The 21,575-nt window shown below is 50.3% G+C and overlaps 5 protein-coding genes across 5 annotated transcripts, besides 14 other annotated features; 3 read left to right on the top strand and 2 right to left on the bottom strand.

Annotated features, from left to right (window-relative positions):
• Positions 1 to 723: 723 nt before the first annotated feature.
• Positions 724 to 771: a microsatellite.
• Positions 725 to 771: a microsatellite.
• Positions 772 to 829: 58 nt separating this feature from the next.
• Positions 830 to 904: a microsatellite.
• Positions 831 to 904: a microsatellite.
• A 179-nt stretch (positions 905 to 1,083) lies between these two features.
• Positions 1,084 to 1,124: a microsatellite.
• A 70-nt stretch (positions 1,125 to 1,194) lies between these two features.
• Positions 1,195 to 3,116, top strand: ACLA_050620 (glycerol kinase; the record flags this gene model as incomplete). The annotated part of the gene is made up of 4 exons (XM_001272015.1): positions 1,195 to 1,472; positions 1,550 to 2,544; positions 2,613 to 2,779; positions 2,844 to 3,116. 4 exons carry the CDS (start codon positions 1,195 to 1,197, stop codon positions 3,114 to 3,116), a joined length of 1,713 nt encoding a protein of 570 aa, XP_001272016.1.
• A 641-nt stretch (positions 3,117 to 3,757) lies between these two features.
• Positions 3,758 to 3,794: a microsatellite.
• Positions 3,759 to 3,794: a microsatellite.
• A 375-nt stretch (positions 3,795 to 4,169) lies between these two features.
• Positions 4,170 to 6,796, bottom strand: ACLA_050610 (i-AAA protease YME1; the record flags this gene model as incomplete). The annotated part of the gene is made up of 5 exons (XM_001272014.1): positions 4,170 to 4,568; positions 4,624 to 6,320; positions 6,399 to 6,513; positions 6,570 to 6,698; positions 6,767 to 6,796. The coding sequence occupies 5 exons, from the start codon at positions 6,794 to 6,796 to the stop codon at positions 4,170 to 4,172; spliced, it is 2,370 nt and encodes a 789-aa protein (XP_001272015.1).
• A 759-nt stretch (positions 6,797 to 7,555) lies between these two features.
• On the top strand, positions 7,556 to 8,665 carry ACLA_050600 (uncharacterized protein; the record flags this gene model as incomplete). Its single annotated transcript, XM_001272013.1, has 1 exon — positions 7,556 to 8,665. The coding sequence occupies one exon, from the start codon at positions 7,556 to 7,558 to the stop codon at positions 8,663 to 8,665; it is 1,110 nt and encodes a 369-aa protein (XP_001272014.1).
• Positions 8,666 to 8,847: 182 nt separating this feature from the next.
• Positions 8,848 to 8,889: a microsatellite.
• Positions 8,890 to 9,782: 893 nt separating this feature from the next.
• Positions 9,783 to 9,831: a microsatellite.
• Positions 9,784 to 9,831: a microsatellite.
• A 9-nt stretch (positions 9,832 to 9,840) lies between these two features.
• Positions 9,841 to 9,879: a microsatellite.
• A 284-nt stretch (positions 9,880 to 10,163) lies between these two features.
• On the top strand, positions 10,164 to 11,545 carry ACLA_050590 (mannose-1-phosphate guanyltransferase; the record flags this gene model as incomplete). Its single annotated transcript, XM_001272012.1, has 4 exons — positions 10,164 to 10,170; positions 10,243 to 10,286; positions 10,404 to 10,550; positions 10,616 to 11,545. The coding sequence occupies 4 exons, from the start codon at positions 10,164 to 10,166 to the stop codon at positions 11,543 to 11,545; spliced, it is 1,128 nt and encodes a 375-aa protein (XP_001272013.1).
• Positions 11,546 to 12,489: 944 nt separating this feature from the next.
• On the bottom strand, positions 12,490 to 13,986 carry ACLA_050580 (3-keto-steroid reductase; the record flags this gene model as incomplete). Its single annotated transcript, XM_001272011.1, has 2 exons — positions 12,490 to 13,780; positions 13,919 to 13,986. 2 exons carry the CDS (start codon positions 13,984 to 13,986, stop codon positions 12,490 to 12,492), a joined length of 1,359 nt encoding a protein of 452 aa, XP_001272012.1.
• A 2,518-nt stretch (positions 13,987 to 16,504) lies between these two features.
• Positions 16,505 to 16,535: a microsatellite.
• Positions 16,536 to 20,341: 3,806 nt separating this feature from the next.
• Positions 20,342 to 20,384: a microsatellite.
• Positions 20,343 to 20,381: a microsatellite.
• Positions 20,385 to 21,575: the final 1,191 nt, after the last annotated feature.

The following is a 21,575-nucleotide window of genomic DNA, read 5'->3' as shown; positions in this document are numbered from 1 at the left end:
CATTCTTCTCTTTCTCTCTCCTCCAGACTGTAGAAATAATAGACTCAGAGAGAGAGAGACAGACAGACAGACAGCTGGGAATCACGCGCCAGTATAGATAGGTAGAGTGTAGAGTGTAGTACTCCGTACTCCGTAGTTCTATCACAATCACGATCCACCCTTTGGGATAAAGAGTGCCCCCTCGTCCCGGTTGTTCAAGACAATTGACTCTTCTTTTCCCTCTCGGCTTGATCCTTCTTCCTCTTCTTTTTTCTTCTTTACCACTAACTACTAACTACTACTCCAACTTCGACTTCCTTCTTTCCTCTACACCCCGAATAAACCACACCCATTCATTACCCAACCGGTGATATCATTTCCACACTTCTCCATCCAGAACCCAAACCGGATCTCTTTTACTCTCTACCTTTTACCAAACTCCCCCATCAACAAACTGGCGTCTCTGCTATTTTTCGCTGTCTCTATTCAACACCCCCCTTTCCCTCCAATTATAATCCAGCATCCTAAACCATCAAGTTGTTCGCCTTCGACTTCGACTAACTAATTCCTACCACCCACTTATCTACGACCTCCCCACCGAAAATCCTCCGATCATCCAGATATCCACGTCTTGTCCTTCTCCCGGAGAGTCACCTATACGTCACCAATTGGGCCTACTTGCTTGCTTGTCGGTTGAAGAGTATCCAAAAAGTCACTTTTCTTACCCGACTTACGACTTCCTCGACTTCCTTACTTACTCCCTTCCTTCCTTACTTACTTACTTACTTACTTTGGACTCGCCCCCGCGTTGTCAACCGGACCGCCACCTCTCCTCATTTGTAGATTGAACCTACTACTACTACTACTACTACTACTACTACTACTATCACCTATCACTACTACTACTCTTCTTTCTACTACTACTCCCACCACAACTTACACACAAGTTTTCGCAATTACTCGACTTCCTTATTATACTTGGCTTCCTGCTGTCTTATACACCAGAGTCAGACCTGATTAGGGATTGTAAATTCTTCCCACCAGTCCCCCTTCCATACCTTCTCTTGCATCGAGCTCGCTAGTCGTCTGCCAATCGGCCACTCCAGAGCAGAGCGAGAGAGAGAGACACACACAGAGAGAGAGAGGAGTTTCGCCTTTCTATATATTCGCATTGATTTTCTATACATATACACATACCCCTTCCCCATTGTCACAATGAGGAACCCTTTCGATATGACCGACCTGGATCACCTCGTCGAAGAGCACCACGCTCATGACGCACACAGCCATGCAAATCTCTCCGCCTATCAATCGTACGACGGCGAGCGCTCACTTCTTCAAAACGAAAGCCGTCGAGGCGACAATCTAAAAGACCGTTTCATCGGAGCCATTGATCAAGGAACTACAAGTTCACGCTTCATCATCTTCGACTGCACAGGCGTCCCCGTCGCCAAATATCAGACCGAATTCCGTCAGATCCACGAGTATTCAGGGTACGTCTCGGGAACCAGCTCTCTTTTCTCTTTTCTTTCCCATAAAACTAACTCTCGCGGGTTTCCTTGCATTCCAGATGGCACGAACAAGATCCCCTCGAGCTGGTGGATTCCGTCTATACCTGCATCGAAGAAGCCATGAAGACCTTCCTCGCCCTCGGTCACAGCAAATCCGAAATCGAAGCGATCGGCATCACCAGTCAGCGAGAAACAGCCCTCTGCTGGGATTCCGAAACCGGTGAGCCGTTACACAATGCCATCGCCTGGCCCGACACCCGGACCAAGAATCTCGTTCGCGAGCTCAAAGAACAAGACGGCGCGGATAAGGTTGCGGGCATTTGCGGTCTACCCCTCTCCACATACCCCTCTTCCGTCTCATTAGTATGGCTCCTGCGCCACAGTCCCCGAGTCAAGCAGGCTTATGACGAGGGACGACTCTGCTTTGGCACCGTGGATTCATGGCTGATCTACAACCTTAACGGCGGGCCCGAAGGTGAACGCCATGTCACCGATGTCACCAATGCTTCCCGAACCATGTTCATGAACCTGGAAACGCTGGACTACGACGACACCCTGTTGGACTTCTTCCACCTGGACAAGAAGAAGATCCGACTGCCCAAGATTCTTCCGTCGTCGGATCCTGATGGCTACGGCACTGTCCGTTTCGGCCCGCTGGCGGGTGTTCCCATCACCAGCTGTCTGGGAGACCAGTCGGCAGCGTTGGTGGGCCACTGCGCCTTCACCCCCGGATCGGCGAAGAATACCTACGGCACGGGGTGCTTTTTGCTCTACAACGTAGGCGAAAAGCCTGTCATCTCCAAACACGGCCTGCTGGCCACGGTGGGCTTCCAATTAGGCAAGGATCGCAAACCCGTCTATGCCTTGGAAGGTAGCGTGGCGGTTGCCGGTAGCGGTATCTCCTTCCTGATGAACAATCTGGGCTTTTTCCGTGATTCTCGAAAGGTCAGTGACCTGGCAGCGACGGTTCCCGACAGCGGTGGCTGTGTGTTCGTTACGGCTTTCAGCGGTCTGTTTGCTCCCTACTGGATTGATGATGCCAAGGGAACCATCTGTAAGTTTGTTTCCTCTGCGATATCGATTCTTTTCACACCAAGTATCAGCACTAACAGCGTCACCAAGTCGGCATCACACAACACACACAACGCGGTCACATTGCCCGCGCAACCATGGAAGCTGCCTGCTTCCAGACCAAGGCGATCCTCGACGCCATGGCCATGGACAGCGGCCACAAACTGTCCGAACTCGCTGTCGACGGCGGCATGAGCAATTCCGACATTTGCATGCAGGTATGTATTTTCGATCTTCAATCCCCAGATCAGAAAGAAACCCCCTTCTAACGAAAATCGCCAGACCCAAGCCGACATTATCCAAATCCCCGTCGAACGCCCCGCCATGCACGAGACCACTGCGCTGGGCGCCGCCATCGCTGCGGGCTTTGCCATCGACGTGTGGAAGGAATTCAGCGAACTCAAGAACATGAACCGCGCCAACCGCACGACCTTCACGCCACGCATCTCCCCCTTACAGAGCGGCCGCATGTACAAGCAATGGTCCAAGGCCGTCGAGATGTCTCGCGGCTGGCTGGATGCAAGCGAGATCGTATCCGAGGGACCCCAGGATTGATCTGTGACAAAAAGAAAAAAAAAATGAATATATAAAGAAAGAAATCTGTGCGACGTGCTTGCGATTGAGCGTTTTGTTTTTTTTTGTTTTTTTTTTTTACCTTCTTCTCTCCCTGTCCTGTAACTCGTTTCATTTCATTTCCTTCCGTCTTGGGGCACACGGGTTGGCTGGGGGTTCTGTTCCGGCTTCTCTAGTTTTGATCTTTTGATCTTTCCTTTCTGTTCGGTCTCTGGAGGTTCTAGGTTCTTCTTGGATACCCCCATCATCCTCATCCATTGTCATCATCACCCATCATCAGGTATATATATACCCCCCCTTGTATCTAAGCTCCGCATATAAATTACACATAGATAGGATCGCAATTCTTTTTCATCTGTAGATCGTATTTAATACTTTGAATTCTGGTCGATATGAGGTTGCTATGGGTTTATATCCAGAGACACATACACACATATATATCACATCCTCCATACATGGATTCTCATCTGCCCAAGCATACAATTGTCGACGGACGATATCTTCCCCCGAAAGTCACTCAAAAGTACAAAAGGTGATTGACGCAGTAGTAGTATCACTTTTCATTTGAACTTAAATACCAGCTACCAGCACCTATGAAAAATGGATAGTATGCATGCATATATGTACAATACAATACAGTACAGTACAGTACAGTACAGTTTGTTGAGTGCGCAATTTGTCGCTCCCCATGTGCAAAAATGCAAGAGTTTGCTTCGGGAGTCCGGTTCAATATCTATTCAAGGCATATGAGGACAGACGAACAGAAACCAGAACCAGGAGAAACCGAAAGATTGAAAGAGAAAAAAAAAAAAAAAAAGGCGAGGGGGAACAAAAGTACAGTACAGAAATGAAAAGGAATAGGACGGATGGAGTTCGATTTAGAATTTGATTTGGAATGGATTGCATGGGTCTTTCAAGACCCTGAGAGTAAGAGTAGAGTAGAGAGGAGAGGAGTTCAGAAGGTATTGAGAGAGAGAGGCTCAAGGATGGGAAGGATTTCGAATAGGAGTATTCATGATGGACTGAGAAGATCGATTACTCGGCCGCCGCCGTGGGCTCCGAGGCCTTGGTGGCAGGGTGGTTCAGCGTAGCCCCCTGCAGAGCATCGGGAAGCTTGAGCGGAGCCGAGGGCGTGGATTCCATCTTGTCCAGCTTCTCACCCCTAAGGACCTTCTCCATCTCCTCCTTCGTCAGGGTCTCGTACTCGATCAGGGCCTTGGAGAGGAGCTCCAGTTCGTGTCGGCGTTCGGTGAGGATCTTGGTGGCACGCATGCGCGCCTCCTCGACCAGGCGGCGCACTTCGCTTTCGATTTCCTGCTTGGTCTCCGACGACAGGCTGTCGTAGTTGGACGACAGGTCGACATTGCCGAGCTTCTTCGAGTAGCCGAAGCGTGTGACAAGGGTGAAAGCAGTCTCGGTGGCTTGTTGGATATCCTGCATAACATTTAGTACGCTTTATGATCGACCTGTTACAAACGCACAAACTTACCGCTGAGATACCGCTCGTCACCTTTTCAGGGCCAAAAATAAGCTCCTCAGCTGCCTTTCCACCCATCGAAACATCGATATCAGCCAGATACTCTGTGTAATTCCGGGAAACCATATCCATCTCGGGCAAGAAGTGCGTGATACCCAGCGCCATTCCTCTGGGCACAATCGTAATCTTGTACAGAGGAGTGGAGCTTGGGGAGAAATAAGCAACGAGGGCGTGACCAGCCTCATGATAGGCGGTCAGAACCTTGTCCTTGTCCTGGATGACACGGCTACGAGCTTCCGCGCCCATCATGATCTTGTCCTTAGCCCAATCAAGGTCCCTGGGTCCGACCTTGGTCTTCTTGTGTCTGCTGGCGTAGATGGCAGCCTGGTTGACAAGGTTCTCAAGATCGGCACCGGAGAACCCGGGCGTACCCCGTGCAAGAACTGCAATATCCACATCGGTGCTCATCTGAATATTCTTCATGTGGTGCTTCAGGATATCCATCCGTCCACGAACGTCAGGAAGACCAACGGTCACCTTGCGGTCGAATCTACCGGGTCGTGTCAGAGCCTTGTCCAGCAGCTGAGGAAAATTAGTAGCAGCGATGATGATGACCCCGCTGGTCTGGGAGAATCCGTCCAGTTCCGTCAGCAGCTGGTTCAGCGTCTGTTTCACATAGGCCGCGTCCCGTTCATTCCGCTTAGCACCAATGGCGTCCAACTCGTCAATGAAGATGATGGCGGGTGCCTTGCCTCGGGCCTGCGAAAAGAGCTCACGGACACGCTTGGCGCCAACGCCCACATAGACTTCATCGAATTCCGAGCCAGACATGTAGAAGAAAGGAACACCAGCTTCTCCTGCAACGGCACGAGCGAGCAATGTCTTTCCGGTACCAGGAGGTCCAACGAGAAGCACACCCTTAGGCAATTTGCCACCAAGAGAGGAGAAACGGTCGGGATTCTGCAGAAATTCAACGAGTTCCTGGAGTTCTTCTTTGGCCTCGTCGCATCCGTGCACATCGGAGAAACGGACGGTCTGCTGCTGGGGCTGAGCCTCGTTGCTCTGAGTTCCCTTCATGTTCTTCAAGACGCCAGTGGTTTCGACGAGGATAGTAATCAGGACGAGAGAGATATATGTGAAAAAGCCGAAGTAAAACAAGAACTTGACCCAGCGGAAGACGGCGGAACCAAGAGACTCTTCGACGACGACATACAGAGGAGCCTCCTTGGCTCCAGTGCCGGTGTGCTTCGTCGACAATCCGACCTGACTGCCGTGGTTTCGAGCTGCAACTGCCTGACCGATGGCCCGCAATTGTTCGGTGTTGAGGTTGTCGTTTCCGCCTGAGATGTGTGCCGCCGCGGCGGAATCAGCACCACCGACGCGCTGCAGCGCCTTCAAGTAGATTGCCTCGGACAACGCGTTGCTAGCGAAATGACCGCTTCGGTATCTTTCAACGATGATGGCAGGCATATTGGCTCTGAGCAGAGACTGGTAAAAAGCATTCTGTGCGCTGGCACTGCTTGGGTTGGTGTTCGCAGTCTTCTCCTTCTGTGCCAGCAGGTTATGAGAGGACCCTCCGAACAAAAACCGCTGTTGTTGAAACTTTGACAGACCGTCAGGTTTCGGAGCCTGGCGGAGTCGACTCAGGATTGAGGGTAGAGTAGAATAGGGTCGTGCAAAGGAGGATGTATGATAAAGGCGGGCGATACCTGGGGAAGTCCGGAGCGCATCTTCCCAACACAAAATCAGCATTCGACGTCTTTAAATAGCAGGAGATGCAAACTCACCCCTTGAGAGAGCCCGGGACAGCCCATGTTGCAAAGGTCGTTGCATAGCACCCGATCTTAAAGCCTCAAGAGAAACCGTATCAAGACATTCAGGCAGCGGAACCCGACCGGTTATCTAGTTATTGTTAGCTGTGCTTGGCCCAAAGATATCCAAGCCTCCGGAGGGCTTACATTTGATTCCACGCCGTTACGCGTGCGCTGAGCGGGTCGCTGAGCGACGGAGCGGTCGAAGCTAGTCCAAGGCGCATTCAATAGCCTCGACATCGAAGGTAAGAGATCCGACGTGGCGGTCACAATATTCTATGAGCAAGTGAAAATCCATGATCAGCACCACTGCAAGCCTAAGTAGAAATGGGGCTTGTCCTTACAGGTCCTGAGACCGGAACTTGGAAAGCCATAGTTGTCCGGAGAGTGAGCGGCACTCGGCCGCAGCAGTTGATATCGACAACACAAAGAAGATAGGACTGGAGAGTCAAGATAGATGAGATTTTAGTCTTGCGTTAGAGAAGAAGCCATCGCCAATTGACTTTGAATAGAATGGCGAATGCAGGTGAAGATGGGGGGATGACTGGTTATACTCCGCAGTCGGCCAAGGATGCGGCGGCGAATTTCGCGTAGACGTTGCCACTCCGGTCTGGACGGCCTGCCGTAGTTCGCCCCGGGTCACGTGAATGTATATACATAGTCAGCGCTCTTGATCTTCCTACCTTCTACCATCTTTCTGTTTGATTCTATCCAAAACTCCGCGTCTCTCGGCATGAAATAAGGAATAAGCTTTTCGCACTCGCATCTAATCGATCAATCTCATGCTGTGAGACTTCGGGCTTGAGGGATCTTCCGCTCTGCTTGTCGTTGACAGGCTGTTCACATGCCCCTATACCCCAGGTACATCACAGGAAACGGTCGATCCTCCACCACTTGTGGTCTGACCTGTCAGAGGGTTTTGGAACGATTGAATTGCGAACTTGTCCCTTGTTTGGATGATGGATTATTGTTGCTAGACATATTATCCTGCTTCGTCCCCTTGAGGGACCAGCATTCAGAGATATAGCAGCAGTTTGTGTGGGATGTTTCTGCTATTCTATATATACTTAGAGCAGAATAATCTGATTTGGCGTGACAGTGGGCTACAAGGCCTCCTTCACAATACTCCCACAATGTCCAGGAAATTCATCTTCCTTGTCGGAGCCCCCACATCGCACAGCCTTCGCTGGGATGAGGATGAATTGCTCGACAGACCTATATATCCATTTTCAGACCCGACTACCCCAGAGCAAGGAACGAGGGCAGTCTCGAATGGTGAAGCTGTGAAATGGATGCTGCTGCAGGATGTTACAGCACCGGCGCGGAATCATCACCAGTTTTCTCTTGGGTCAAACGGAGATGCTCTGTTCTTCACGACTCAGGATCTCACTCTCGCAGATGCCGCATTGAATGTGGCATCCGAAAAGTCAGCGATCTCTCGATTTTACGATCATTCCTTTGCGGTTTACGAGACATCCGAAATATCTACCACTGGGTTGCATGCGACCATGTCCGTGCTGGAGAGTGGCTCATGGGCTGACAGTACAGGCACCTCGTCGGCAACGCCCAGCGATAGGGGGACACCGGCCTTAGGATCTGTATCCATCGCAGGTGGTATTAGTGACCTGGGAGATATCCCCAGCGCCACATACTTACAGTCGATTATACCTCAAACGATGACGATGAACCTTGTTGTCGGTATCATTGTGGTTCACCCTCCACGCCGCATTGTGACTCGGCAATGGAAGAGAGAATTGGATCTCGTCGAGGTGGTAGTTGGGGATGAGACCAAAACTGGGTTTGGGGTCACCTTCTGGCTCAACCCGGCGGACGAGGCGCCCGCCAATCACCAATATGACAGTGACGCGCAAGAGCTTCGAAAGACATTGTCCAGTCTTCGGCCTCGCGACATTGTACTCCTCCGAACGGTGGGATTGAGCTCCTTCCGAGAACGGGTGTATGGCCAGAGTCTGCGACGGGGGGTTACGACCGTCGAGCTGTTGCATCGACAGCGGGTCGACGCAACGGATGCAGGAGGCTTCTACAGCGCCAGGCGGCTTCATCATCTCGCAGGCGATGAAGCCCAGTCCGAGGATCCTCTTTTGCTGAAGGTACGGAAGGTACGTGAGTGGATCCGGCGCTTTGTGGATACTGCACCGGATCGAGTAGGCGGTGAGCATGATTCCTTTGAGAAACGTGGGCAGCCGGCATTATTATTATTGCCCCCCGACACGCAGGAATGAATGGGGCAGTTATTATTAGACACATTATCATCTTCATTGGATGCCATGCTCTGGTCCCTCTTCCTGGGGGATCTCTATTTCTCTATGCATTGGATGATTGCTAGACATGGCTCAAAGTTTCAGAGTTTCAGAGTTTCACCTGTCCCCCATGGAGAGTGGTGGCGATTTAAATCAAAGATGCTCATTCATGCCATGGACCTTATCATTCATGCCATGGACCTTATGATCAATTCTCAAGAGTTAGTCCGGGGGGGGGGGGTAGTGTTACTAGAGCCAACTAGCTCTTCTATCGAATGAGAGGCAGGAATTGAGTGCAACCCAACGATATCGGGAAGTGAACAAACCTAACTCAGGGGCATCCGATGCCATCAGGTTACTGTACTTACGGAGTATAGGTTCTCCCAGGTACTTTCCCCGATGCGGCGACATTTCTCGTCCAGTATCTATCCTCTGTACTCTGTACTCCGTACTCCGCACGACTCTCCTTGATTCCGACAGCTGAGTGAGAGACAGAGATCAGAAGACACTGGCTGCAGTCTGCAGTCCTGCTGCACTATTTAAAATACAGTCGATAAGATCAAGGGGCGTTGAGCCCCACCAGCACCTGACCAAGAGTGTACAGAAGTCTGTAGTTATTCCCTGCCTCAACTGGACGGACGGACTAGATGTCTCCTGTATAGACTAGTAGTATCTGATATCTATGCTGTAACTGCACAGAATGCACATTGCAACTATAGAGTAGAGAGATAGTTCTCTCGCGGCAAAAGTTCTCGGCCTCAACGGGGGGGTTGACCAAAGAGGAAATATGGGGATTGCCGGCCTGTGGCGTTGGGGAGCTGCAAACGTGCACTTCTCAGTGGTTTCTGGATTGAAGTATCATTTCTTTTCTCATTTAAACTGAAATTAAGAGAAAAAGAAAAGAAAGAGGAAAAAGGAAAAGGTACGGTAGCCTGACAATAATGACAGAGGAGAAACCGTCCAATCACCAGGTACCATCGAGGTACTGTTCCATAGTGGTTCCATATTGTTGACCACCACTCAGGATGGTGTTAGTACGTAGCAGTACCACCAGTTGGAAGTTCAAGTAATTACAGCAGAAACAACGCCAGGTGTTCAGTATTATTATTATTATTATTATTATTATTATTATTATTATTATTATTATTTCCCATCTTTTCTACTTCTACTTCTTCTTCTTCTTCATTTCTTCCTCTCTTTGAACACTTTTTAATTCTCTGTCAATTGCACATCAATTCTCTACTCCGGAATCAAAAGAGTGGTGAAATTCTGGTCGCAAATCATCGCTGATTTGACTGCCCCTTCTCACCCTCGTTGCCTGTGGACCTCCTTTTCTCTCTCTCTCTCTCTTTTTCCCCCTCGCAGCCCCTCGTCTTCAATCTTTCTCCTGACATCCTTTTTCTTCCCTATCTACTTCTCCTTGAATCCTTCTCTCTCTCTCTCTCTATCTTCCTTCCATTCTATCTATTCCTAATCAACCATGAAGGGTATGCATTCTTCATCCTCAACGTGCATTCCATTCTCAATGCGCCATGTCTGACTCTTGACCTCTACTTTAGCTCTCATTCTTGTTGGAGGGTTCGGTACCCGTTTGCGTCCTTTGGTAAGCCCATCTCCCCCCCCCCCGCAATTGAAGCTGGTTGTCTCCTTTCATACCAATTGAGATCGTTCTGACTATGTCTACGCGCATTGATGCTAATACTTTTGTCTCTCCGTGCAGACTCTCACTCTCCCCAAGCCCCTGGTGGAATTCGGGAACCGTCCTATGATCCTGCACCAGGTCGAGAGTCTGGCTGCTGCGGGTGTCACGGATATCGTTCTGGCCGTCAACTACCGCCCCGATGTTATGGTCGCGGCCCTCAAGAAGGTATCACGCGCCTTGTCTCGATTACGCCGATCCCTGGAGCTAATTTGAAATGTCGCAACCCCCAGTATGAGGAACAATACAACGTCAGAATCGAGTTCTCCGTCGAATCGGAACCCCTGGGCACCGCCGGCCCCCTGAAGCTTGCCGAAAAGATTCTCGGCAAAGACGACTCTCCGTTCTTCGTCCTCAACTCCGATATCATCTGCGACTACCCCTTCAAGCAGCTCGCCGAGTTCCACAAGAAGCATGGCGACGAGGGTACCATTGTCGTGACCAAGGTCGACGAGCCGTCCAAATATGGTGTCGTCGTGCACAAGCCCAACCACCCCTCCCGCATCGATCGCTTTGTCGAAAAGCCAGTCGAGTTCGTTGGCAACCGTATTAACGCCGGTATCTACATCCTCAACCCCAGCGTGCTCAAGCGCATCGACCTGCGCCCCACCTCCATCGAACAGGAGACTTTCCCCGCCATCTGCGGTGACGGTCAGCTTCACTCCTACGACCTGGAGGGATTCTGGATGGACGTGGGACAGCCCAAGGACTTCCTCACTGGCACATGCCTCTACCTCACCTCGCTGGCCAAGCGTAACTCCAAGCTGCTCGCCCCCAACAGTGAGCCTTACGTCCATGGCGGCAACGTGATGGTCGATCCCTCCGCCAAGATTGGCAAGAACTGCCGCATCGGCCCCAATGTAGTCATCGGCCCCAACGTTGTGGTCGGCGATGGTGTCCGTCTGCAGCGGTGCGTCGTCCTCGAAAACAGCAAGATCAAGGACCACGCCTGGATCAAGTCCACCATTGTCGGATGGAACAGCTCTGTCGGCAAGTGGGCGCGTCTGGAAAATGTCACCGTGCTGGGTGACGATGTCACCATTGCGGACGAAGTCTATGTCAACGGTGGCTCCATCCTGCCCCACAAGAGCATCAAGCAGAACGTTGATGGTAAGTTCATTTTCTTCCCTCCCCTCCGCGCACCTTGTCGCAACAAGAACTAACTGGTCGATCTCATCGCGCAGTTCCTGCCATCATCATGTGATTTCGCTCCTTCTAATGCCGACATGTCCCGAATTACCTCGATCTAAATTGATCCTACCTACCTCTCAATCACCCAGATGCATATAACCGGAGTCGTCGTTGTGTCATTATCTCTTCAATTCTGCCTTTACTCCACCACTCCCACAACAGTTCCTCCTTGCCTCGCGCATAACCTTCAACCCTTTTCATCTTCGCCGTTTCCATCTCGTCCCGCATCTCAGCACTCGCAAAGCCTTGATGGTCGGAGTGGTGCTTCTGAGTTGGGCTCTCTCTTAATCTCTCTCTCGAGCCGTTTAAGTCATTTATTATTCTTTTTTTCTTTTGGCTACGTCTTCTATTGACCCCCCGCTTTATCCCATCGTCAGCCAGCTGCCAAACTCGGCTTCCTCAACAACCGCCGCGGCCCACGACCCCTTATCTCTTCTTGCCCTTGTTCTTCCAGCTCGACGCTGTCCCCTTATCGTGTCCCTAATCCCGTTTTTTTTTTCTTCTCTTTTTTGGTGGACCGTTTCTCTTCTTCTGTTGATTGTGTCTTCGTTGCTCCGCTTGTGCTTTCTTGGGGGGTTGGTGGGGCATCCGGGAATAATACTACATCTGATTTAATGATAAAATGCGGACATGGGGGGGAGGGCGGTTTGCCTTGCAATGTAAATATTGGGAGTCAGGACTAACTAATTGAAGAAAAAAGCAATGGTAATCGCTACGAGACTCTCCCGCTATATACATTAAGCTGTGTAGGATGATCGTGGAGTAGCTTGGGGATATCTTATTATACATTAGAAAGGGTACAAGGACGGAAATGATAAGTAGAAGTACAAAGATGTTGAAATAAACCCCCAGAGACATAGAAACGATTATATCCCCACCCCCACACGGTTAATTCATGATCGACTCACCATTCGACTCAGGCCTTGGCCTTGGGCGCAGTGGCAGCCTGCGCCTCAGCCTGGTCCAGGAGTTGATCCCACTGCACCCTCAACTCCTCCATGTGCTGCCAGCACTTGCGCCCGAGCTCCTCGAACCGCTCCTTCTCCTCGACCGTAAGATCCGCGGCACCGCGCTTCCGGCGCCGCGACCGGTCGCCGGCTACGACGGCGGGGCCAACCACGCCGCCGTACCCCCACCCGTCGACCTCGGTGGAGGCGGGCGCGTCGCGGCCGGACCACGAGCACGAGGAGCCCCATTTTGCCCTACCGCCGGCGTTGCGCAGGTACGGCGCCTCGGCGGCGTCGAGGTCGGACTGGGCGGCGAGCGCCAGCCAGACGGGGGCGCAGGCGCCCATGTAGGTGGAGACGGTGTGCCAGGGAGAGCCGAGGAGGCGGGCGAGCCAGAAGGCGCAGAGCATGGCGTAGAAAAGCGGCCAGGAGAGCGGAAGGATGCCTGTGCCGCAGATGCCTGGGTGTGTGAGGTATGTGTTTGGTGGCTGCAGATGTTGGGTTTTATCGTTGCTGTCGTTGTCGATGTCGTCGGTCGAGTAGAAGCTGCGGACCCAGGGGGCGGTGCTGGGGAGGTTGGAGGTTAGGGCGAGGATGTCGGTGAGCGCCTTAGAGGACTCGTAGGGGGCGAGGGTGCGGAGGCCCTGGAGATCGTCGATGTCAAAGAGGTTCGCCGACGCCTCAAGGCTGGACACCCAGATCACGCGCCCGGGCCCATTGGGCCGGCCAGACCGCTGCAGCAGCGGCATCACATTGTGCGCCAGCATGTAGTGGCCGAAGACGTTGGCGCAGAAGACGGCTCCGAGACGGGGTTCCGCGGCGCCGAGGCTGGTCTGCGGGTCTGTCACCATGCCTGCCGGGGCGAGCTTGAAGGACGGCCAGGAGACTTCGTGGACGAGGTCGGTGAGGACACCCCAGATGGCTTTGGGCCAGTGGATGCCTGTCCATCCGCCGAGACCGGCGTTGAGCACGATCGCGTCGAGCTTGGGGAGGGTCTGGTTCAGGCGGCGGGAGAGAGCCCGGACGGAGACGAGGTTCGACAGGTCGACATTCTCGGGGATGAAGGTGACGCGTGCAGCCGCTGTGGCATTCGAAGATGACGGCGACGACGTGCGAAGGTGGTCCTGCAGGCGGAGGAGCGTGTCATTCCCCTTCTTGGTGCTCCGCGTGGTGAAGATGATGGTCAGGGACTGGTTGGAATTTTGGTGCGCTTTTAAGAAGTCATCGACCAGACGACAGCATATTGAAAAACCAAGGCCACTGTAAAGAGAAAAATTGCAACCAACGAGGGGAATAAAGAGTCAGGAATTGAAGAACTTCTGGTAATGGATAAGGGGTGGCACGCAAAAAGGATCACCGACGCAGAAGGGGGAGGGGGGGGGGGGGGGGACACCGTACCTGTTGGCGCCGGTGACCAGAACGAAGACACTGTCTGGCAGGGCGTTCGAGGCCCCCTCTTCTGTCATGAGATCTGATCGTCCAAGTGCGACTTTTGACTTTGAAGCTAGACGTCAATTGACTGCTGTGCGGAACTAAGCGGTCGTGGTTGATACTGTTAGATAGACTGACTCGACTGATAACTCCGATAACTTAAACTTGCTAGCGAGATCATGTGATGCCGATCTCCATTATGGGGTCTGTGACTGTTCCATGACTTCTCCAAGTGAACAACCGACATGGTTGGCAACATTATTGATCAAATTGGTTTATGGACATGGATACCTGACCGACATCTAAGAGACAGATAGTCTTTGAGATTCGCGGTCCACTACTGTGAGCTCGACCTTGAAGGGAAGCTCCGGCTGCCCTGGCACCCGGCTACGTCTTACCTGGACAGTCCAAACGGTGGCAGCCAGTAGACCATCTGTCAGGTGAACAAGTCTAATATAATGACAGGTTCTCCTGCTCTTCTTTTCCGTTCCCTGTTCGACTTACGCCCTCACTTTCCAGCGCATCACGGGGAAATCGAAGCAGGGAAATGCAGCCACGGCGCATCATCCCAACCAGCATTGACTGCACCAATTGGTCAAAAAAAGAACCATGCTGGTCGCCTAAGCATGCCTCTTCCAAACGTCCGAGGTAAGCATAAGGGCAATGATAATTATCCGGACAGGTCGAGGGGAACACTCGATCGCAGACGCATCGACTCTCGTATTATGCCAGCCTCAATATAAGCAAGAACCAACCAGAATTTGCTACACATCGCAGATGCGCGGTATCGCCCAAAGTAGAATGGAGAGGACGTTAGGTTCAATGGGAGGTATACTGATGGAAGCAGAACACTTGTGATCTCAGTGGCCCTTAGAACCAGCAAAATGGTGCGTGAATCACATTCATGCGCAAGGATGGGGATCCTGGTCAAGGGGATTCGGTGAGGTTAAAGAGGCGGTAACTTGAGAACAGATTTTTTTGTTTTTTTTTTCTATTTCTTTTTCTTTTTCGTCTTCGATATTCTTTTTTATTTGTTTTTTATTTTTATTTTTTTTTATTGTTTTGGGGTGCAAACAAAGGGAAACCTATCTAAGTATACCCATGTCAATTACCCAGGAAGATGAGGTGCGCGATTATATGCGGCCATTGGGCGGATGCGCCAAGTCGAGTTACATGGGAAGCATTGCAGCAGCAGTTGAGCGGCCGTCGGATGATGGGAATCAGGATGTTCTCCCTTCAGAGACAAGACAATCGTGGACCGAAAGCTTTGAAGCGATCGTATTCCCTCTTTTGACTTCAGCCGAGGTTGTTCCTGGTCAGGTGAGAAGGGTGGCCAGATGCCCCTGAAGGAAGCAAGCAACGACCGCGATGCAGTTCAAGCAAATAATATGGTCAGGGTGACATCGCTTAGGTAGAACCTGCATGCATCAGGTTCGGAATTTTCATCAATCAGTCAGCCCAGTGTGGTGGCGTCTCCATCCAACGGGTAAATAGGCGAAGAAAGAGGGATGGATGAGGGATGAAAATAGAACGAAAGGAATCAGTCGATAGTCAATAACCGACATCCCATCGCCTGCTGAAAGGGCTTGTAGTCTTGCACTAGTTTAGAGCCAAAGCTGGATGATATCATGTTCCTCTACATATTTTTCACGGCGCCAGTCAATTCAAGCAATCCTTGCAAAGGAAATTATCCCCGTACCAGTCCGCAGAATACCAAGCCTCTCTGTACGGGAGGGATCGTGTCTTTTTTCCTCTCGTGGCAAGACGGTCAATAAACATCAAACCTTAGAAGAAACAGCAACGCATCAAATCAGAACGGGAGGGCGTTGCTGACGGGAGGCGGGGCTCTGTGTCGCTCTGGAGTCTGGACGGGATGGCGACGACCAAGGCATCCGGCCAAATCCTTCCGAGTCCGAACAGATGTCTGGAATCTGGATCTTCTGGTTGTCTCACTTGTCCAGGATATCGGAATCATGGGAGCAGTATCCGATCCAAGTATCCCTTAATGAACCGGAGTTCGGAACAATGAACGCCTGAAGAGGCAACCAGCCAGAACCTACACAATGGGGAGAAAGAGATGGGAATGCACGCTGATCCAGTTCGATACCCACAATACACATAATCAGCGCCTTCGTCCACAATCCATCCTGGACACGGAGCATGAATGAGAAGGGAGTTAGATAGAGTCGATGCAGCGGCTAGAAGGCACCAGGTGGCTCTTTGGAGGATCCGACAGAGTGGAAGCGAAGCAACCTCAATCCTTCTTCGTTGGCAGCATCGACTTGTGCGAGGGAAACGAAAAACCCCACGCATCCACGATATGCTGGGTAGTTAACTACTCATCGAACCACAATGTCCATCATAGTTACTAGCGACTCTTTTTTCCAGCCACCAACAGATCGGAAAATCAGAATTCATGTCTATTGGAGACCAGATACTCCTGATGCGGCAAAGGAGTGGATGTCAGACACATTAATCCCATGTGGCGTTTGTGAACTTGTGGACGTGACCAACCTGGCTGAAGTAGATTATCAGCCTCAGGTTGGCTATCTATCCAGTCGATCCAGTCGATCCAGACGATCCAAGTGCTTCAACCGTTCGTGTGTCTTCAATTTCGAGAAGGAAAACCGGGAACACTAATCCAGACGGAGTAGAGACTCCGGGGTGAGGCTACAAGAGCAACCAATGCCTGCAAGGGGGGATGATGAGACCAAAGACTTCCTTCCAGTCAGCGAGAGTGTACTAGGTAGTAGGTACTACTAAATAGATAGTAGTCAGTAGTCAGTACCTTACTATCGACTAGGTACGGACGTTGCAATGTCCATAAATAATTGCGGTCTCGCTTATCCCATTCCAAACGCCTCACCGACAATTTGCCATCAAGAAACTGGAAAGGGCAGGATTAGAGATTCCTGAAGGAGTATGGTCTCGCCGTTTTGATGGGCCCGGTTGCAACCGTAACCCTTACCCATCACCATAATCCCTGATGGGTCCTGATTCTACCCGACTGCGACGGGTGCGTGGATTAAGTGAAACCCCATGCAAGTCGGAGATTTTCGTGCGCTGGCCAAGTCCCCAAGGACGGCGTGATGCACGATTGGTGTAGCAATGCATGTCTCGCATCATTGAGACGAAGAGGGGGAAAGTCGCTCCGTTAGCTTGTTCCTTAGGCATCACAGTCACACTAACGGATCATCCCTGCATTTCGTTTCTTTTGAGGACCTGAAAAAAAGGCTGGAGGGAGAAAATATCGAAGTTATGCTTGTCAGATAATAATAATGCCATGTACATTAGTATTATTATTATTATCATCTCGGGCTTGGCTTGCTCGGTCTCTGCCCCTCTGGAGTCTGGATGATCACCACGGGCTGGATGTTGTCCATGGTCGTCGACGCAAGGGGGCCCTGAAAAGCCATTAGAACGTCTAAAATGTATGCTTGTGAAACAGTAGTCAGGAGCTAGTTGAGTCTGGAGTAGGGAATTGGAAGTACCAGTTTCGTCGTCACATCATTCCAGCCGAAGCGATAAGAAACCATGAGTTTAATCCAGAATTGCATCAGCGGTGGAAAGTGTAAATGATAGATGCATTGACCGTCGAACAGTGGTGACGAGGGACTGGTGACTGGTGAGAGTGCTGGATACGAGGCCAGAGAGGGGACAGCTAGCTAGCTACATAGCTAGCTAGTCAGCCCATCCCAGCTCTCGGCTCAATCCTTCGACACTTCGCTGCTGGTGGCTGCAGCAGTACGTCTGTAGGCTGTACTCTTGTCCTAGTGTCCTGTAGTTAGCGTGAGACAAGCTGGAGATGGAAAAATGCGGGGTATTGTTAGCCTGTCCCAGTTGCTAACTTGCTGCTTCGAAATCAATCCTGCCCAATCTTCGCATGATAGCTTCCTGAGTTGGTACTGACAAGACCGTTGAGAAAAGGTGCATACCTAGAATGGGACAGGAGGATAAATGATTACAAAGGGATTGGGGTGGAGGACAGTTGAGCTGATCAATCGAAATCCCCAGCAAGGCTCGAAGGATGGAGCAATGAACCAGGCTGGCGTGTTGGAAGCTTGTTCCACGGTTCTCGAGAGCACTAACTAGTACTGCGATACCCTCCAACGTGACCAGCTACCGGTCAATCTGCTCTGTAATGAAGCTACCTACCTACCTATTTTATACGATCAGTCAGTCCCTGGCCAATGAGCCATCCTAACCTGACCTGACCTGACCACGAAGGGGGACGCAAACGCCTGGTCTTCGAACGAGATGTGCAAAACAATTGACAGGCCCCATTCAAACAAGCTCTCCTCCGACATGCACACATCGTGAGGTAATCGATCGACCCTGACGGCACCGACGACCAGGTGCTTGGATTTTGGCGGATTGTGCTGCTGTAAGCCTATATTGTATTCTTCTGAGAATTTCTCGATATATTCTACCTATAGACATACAGTATGTACGTATGTATTCCTCGGTAGAATGTCATCCGACCCTTTTGTGGAATATTAACTCAAAAGAAAAAAACTATCAGGCCTATCGCAGCTGCCTAGTAACGTCGACCTTCTGGTCTGCTTCCTTCTTTTTGCTCCTCCTCGGCTCTCTGTATCACCCTGCGGAGATCAGCGCAGTAACTCCGCGGTCCGCACATACACAGTATACAGAAAATACAGTCCCATGCGTCTATGTCAACGCTGTCATTTCATTGACGGAAGTCCTTGCCAGATTTCTTCAAAGGATCTCCAGATCAATAATGGTCCATTCCATTTCCATCGATTTGTAATTGCTGTTAAAAACTACTGTGGCACAGCACTATCTACATAGCTCCACAAATCCTTATTTCATTTTACTGAGGCGATCCGTTAGGTAATAGGTAACAGCATAGGCTCTCCCTCGATAGCCATGTGGGGTGATCAGGAGCCATTCGACTTCGACGAGAGTAAGCGAAGCGGATTGCGGGATTTCAGATCGCCGTCTTGTTGAACGACAGCGCGGATCTCAAGCGGTCTCATCAGTTGGGAGGAGGGCTGTAGGAGACTATGTACCTAGCTAGGATACGGGCCGCGGAATTCCCATCACTTGAAGTTGAGAAGATGATCTTTTCGCGGATGCTCATGACTACTACTATACCTTTGAGGATGCCCGTATACTTGAAGAAGATGGGAAATAATCGACTGGGGGATGCCAACAGGAAGGATCGTCGACTATCAACTCACGGCTGCGTGGAAATTATTTCCATTAGTGCCTTCATGAAACAGGGAAGGGGACATTAAGAAGGGAAGAAAAGAAAATATAGGGTATCTACACAGTGCATGCGCCCACATATGTGCATATGAATATGGGATTCAAATCAACTGCTGATCGATACTGGTGTAGACAACGGCTAGAGCGACGGATTCACATACATACATAGATGTACTCATGCAGCAGAATTTGGGTAGATATTGAGGTAAACAGGAAGGGATCTACGGAGTATTGATTTGAAGCTACTGATATTTCTATACTACTGGTAAGAATGGAATGGTATCCCACAGTGCTCTAGTTCCATGGATCTATTACTGCAGTGAGGCTATTTTGGTAGGTAGATTTCAACTCCCGAGTCTCCCCAGGCAGGAGATACTCAACGCCGAGCAATCAATTGCATTGTAATTTGGAACATATCTATCAACTTAGTGATAAAGGAGATCGCCACATTCCAGAAGATGTCGCCTCGGGATTTGTGGATACGGACTATGCGTGGAATCAGGGCGCAGAATTCAATCAGCTGGCGGTGGTGATCTGTCACTTTTCGCCTTCCAGGTTTGCCTCGTAAGCCCATCGAGAACCGGCTCTATGTAGGGCACCACGGAGTATGGAATGAGTCCTTAGGCACGAATGGGGAAGTAGATATACATTTGCACCAAGTAACTTATGCATGAAAAAGCTCTATCTATCAGAGTATGATCTTCTCAGAGTTAGGAGTGAGTTGGGGGAACGGCCGAAAAGCACTGGACGGGACGGGAGGTAGATGAGATGTGTCATCGTCTCAGGTACAAGCGACATTCTAAACATATGATGCCTGCATTTGATCAACCGCAAGAACCATCTCCAGTACGGCTTGGTGTCTACGGCTTCAATTCGCAGTGTCGAGAATGAGCCATCCCCTCTGTGGGCGGTTAACCTACAAGGATGGCGAGCTACTTACTAAGTACCTGGTTATCTACCTTTCTTTAAACCAAACAAGAAGCAAGGCAAACTTACCATGGATACGTAGCCGACCGAGGAGGATATACATACAGACAATGCTATTGACAATCATCCTGAACCTCCCACATGGATCACGATTCGGATTACCTCGTACAGTCGGAAAGACAGTGCTCGGCACCCGCATTCCTTGTGGCTGAAGCATCGGTAAAGTCCGTTAAAAAAAAAAAAAAAAAAAAAAAAGAAAGAAAGAAAAAAAGAACATACAAATACTGAAAAAACCACGTGTGAAAGGCTCAGGATTATGGGAAATGATTGTGGTATGGTGAGATTTTTTAGACTTTGATTCTGCTATCGAATCTAAGACAAGGAACTGCATCAATGATTCGTGGAAAGTGGTATAATACTGGTATTGGCGACAATCTACCTGAGAATATAGGCAGATACCTAGGTAGCTAAGATGGACTACGGGACTACGAAGTCAGCAGGTACGGTAGATAGACTGGCAGAGATGGATGGATGGCTTACCAGTTACAACTTCTTCGGGGGAGTGCCGATCTCTATGGAGAGGTACTTCGTAGCATGTATGGAATACTTCATACTACAGTACTGTCTAGTATCGAATTGCTATCACTCACTGTACGAAGAGGATCTTTTGCATATCATCTCTGATGGGTGTTGGTGGTGGTAGGTACGCTGCTCAAATTCTCGAAACATCGCCAGAAGACGCCTCGTTGTACTGGTGCATTTGCAGCCTATTACTAGCTGAGGTATAGATAGGCCTACTGCAGGTAATCAGCTATCGCGACTGGATGGAGAGAAATTACTCTTCCAGGTGTGACCCTGTCCAGTCAAACCATTATTTGATAAGTCGCCATTTCACCATAATAATCACCCCCCCCCAGCTCATGATGCAGGGAAGTCCATAAAGGAATCTAAATTGTTGACAGGCTAAATTTCTCCATCCACTGGTAGGAGTTTCAACCACTAAATGCTTATATGCTGTGTGGTACAGAAGTTGTACGCCCGGTACCAACCTTTCAAAAAAAGCCACCCCTTGGTCCATGCCATCTGTCAATTCCGTGCAATGTCTTTGCTCGGTGTCCAAAGACTGTCTGAGTAGAGAGCTAGTTTAGTCCCCCTCTTCACTTTCTCCTCCATTGAACCTTAAACCAACATCTTATGATTCTTAAAAAAAGACATTCATGACTCGGTCTCATCCTCCGTGAGCGCCGAGCAGCCTCAAGCCTGTCAGATATACAAGGAGCGTCTGTTTCAGTACAATACGACCGATGGATGGTATCATATTCATGGGGTACGCTATTATTACTATTACCGAAGTAGGTAGTTACCTATCCATATCCATACCCTACCTACCTAGGTACCTAACTAACCTGGGTTGAAAAGGTTTGAAACCGTATCATGCATACAATACAAGCAAATCGGACAATCA

The sequence above is a fragment of the Aspergillus clavatus genome, genomic scaffold (genome assembly GCF_000002715.2).
Source record: "Aspergillus clavatus NRRL 1 1099423829800 genomic scaffold, whole genome shotgun sequence".
Classification (NCBI taxonomy): domain Eukaryota; kingdom Fungi; phylum Ascomycota; class Eurotiomycetes; order Eurotiales; family Aspergillaceae; genus Aspergillus; species Aspergillus clavatus.
This window is presented reverse-complemented; position numbering and strand designations above follow the sequence as displayed.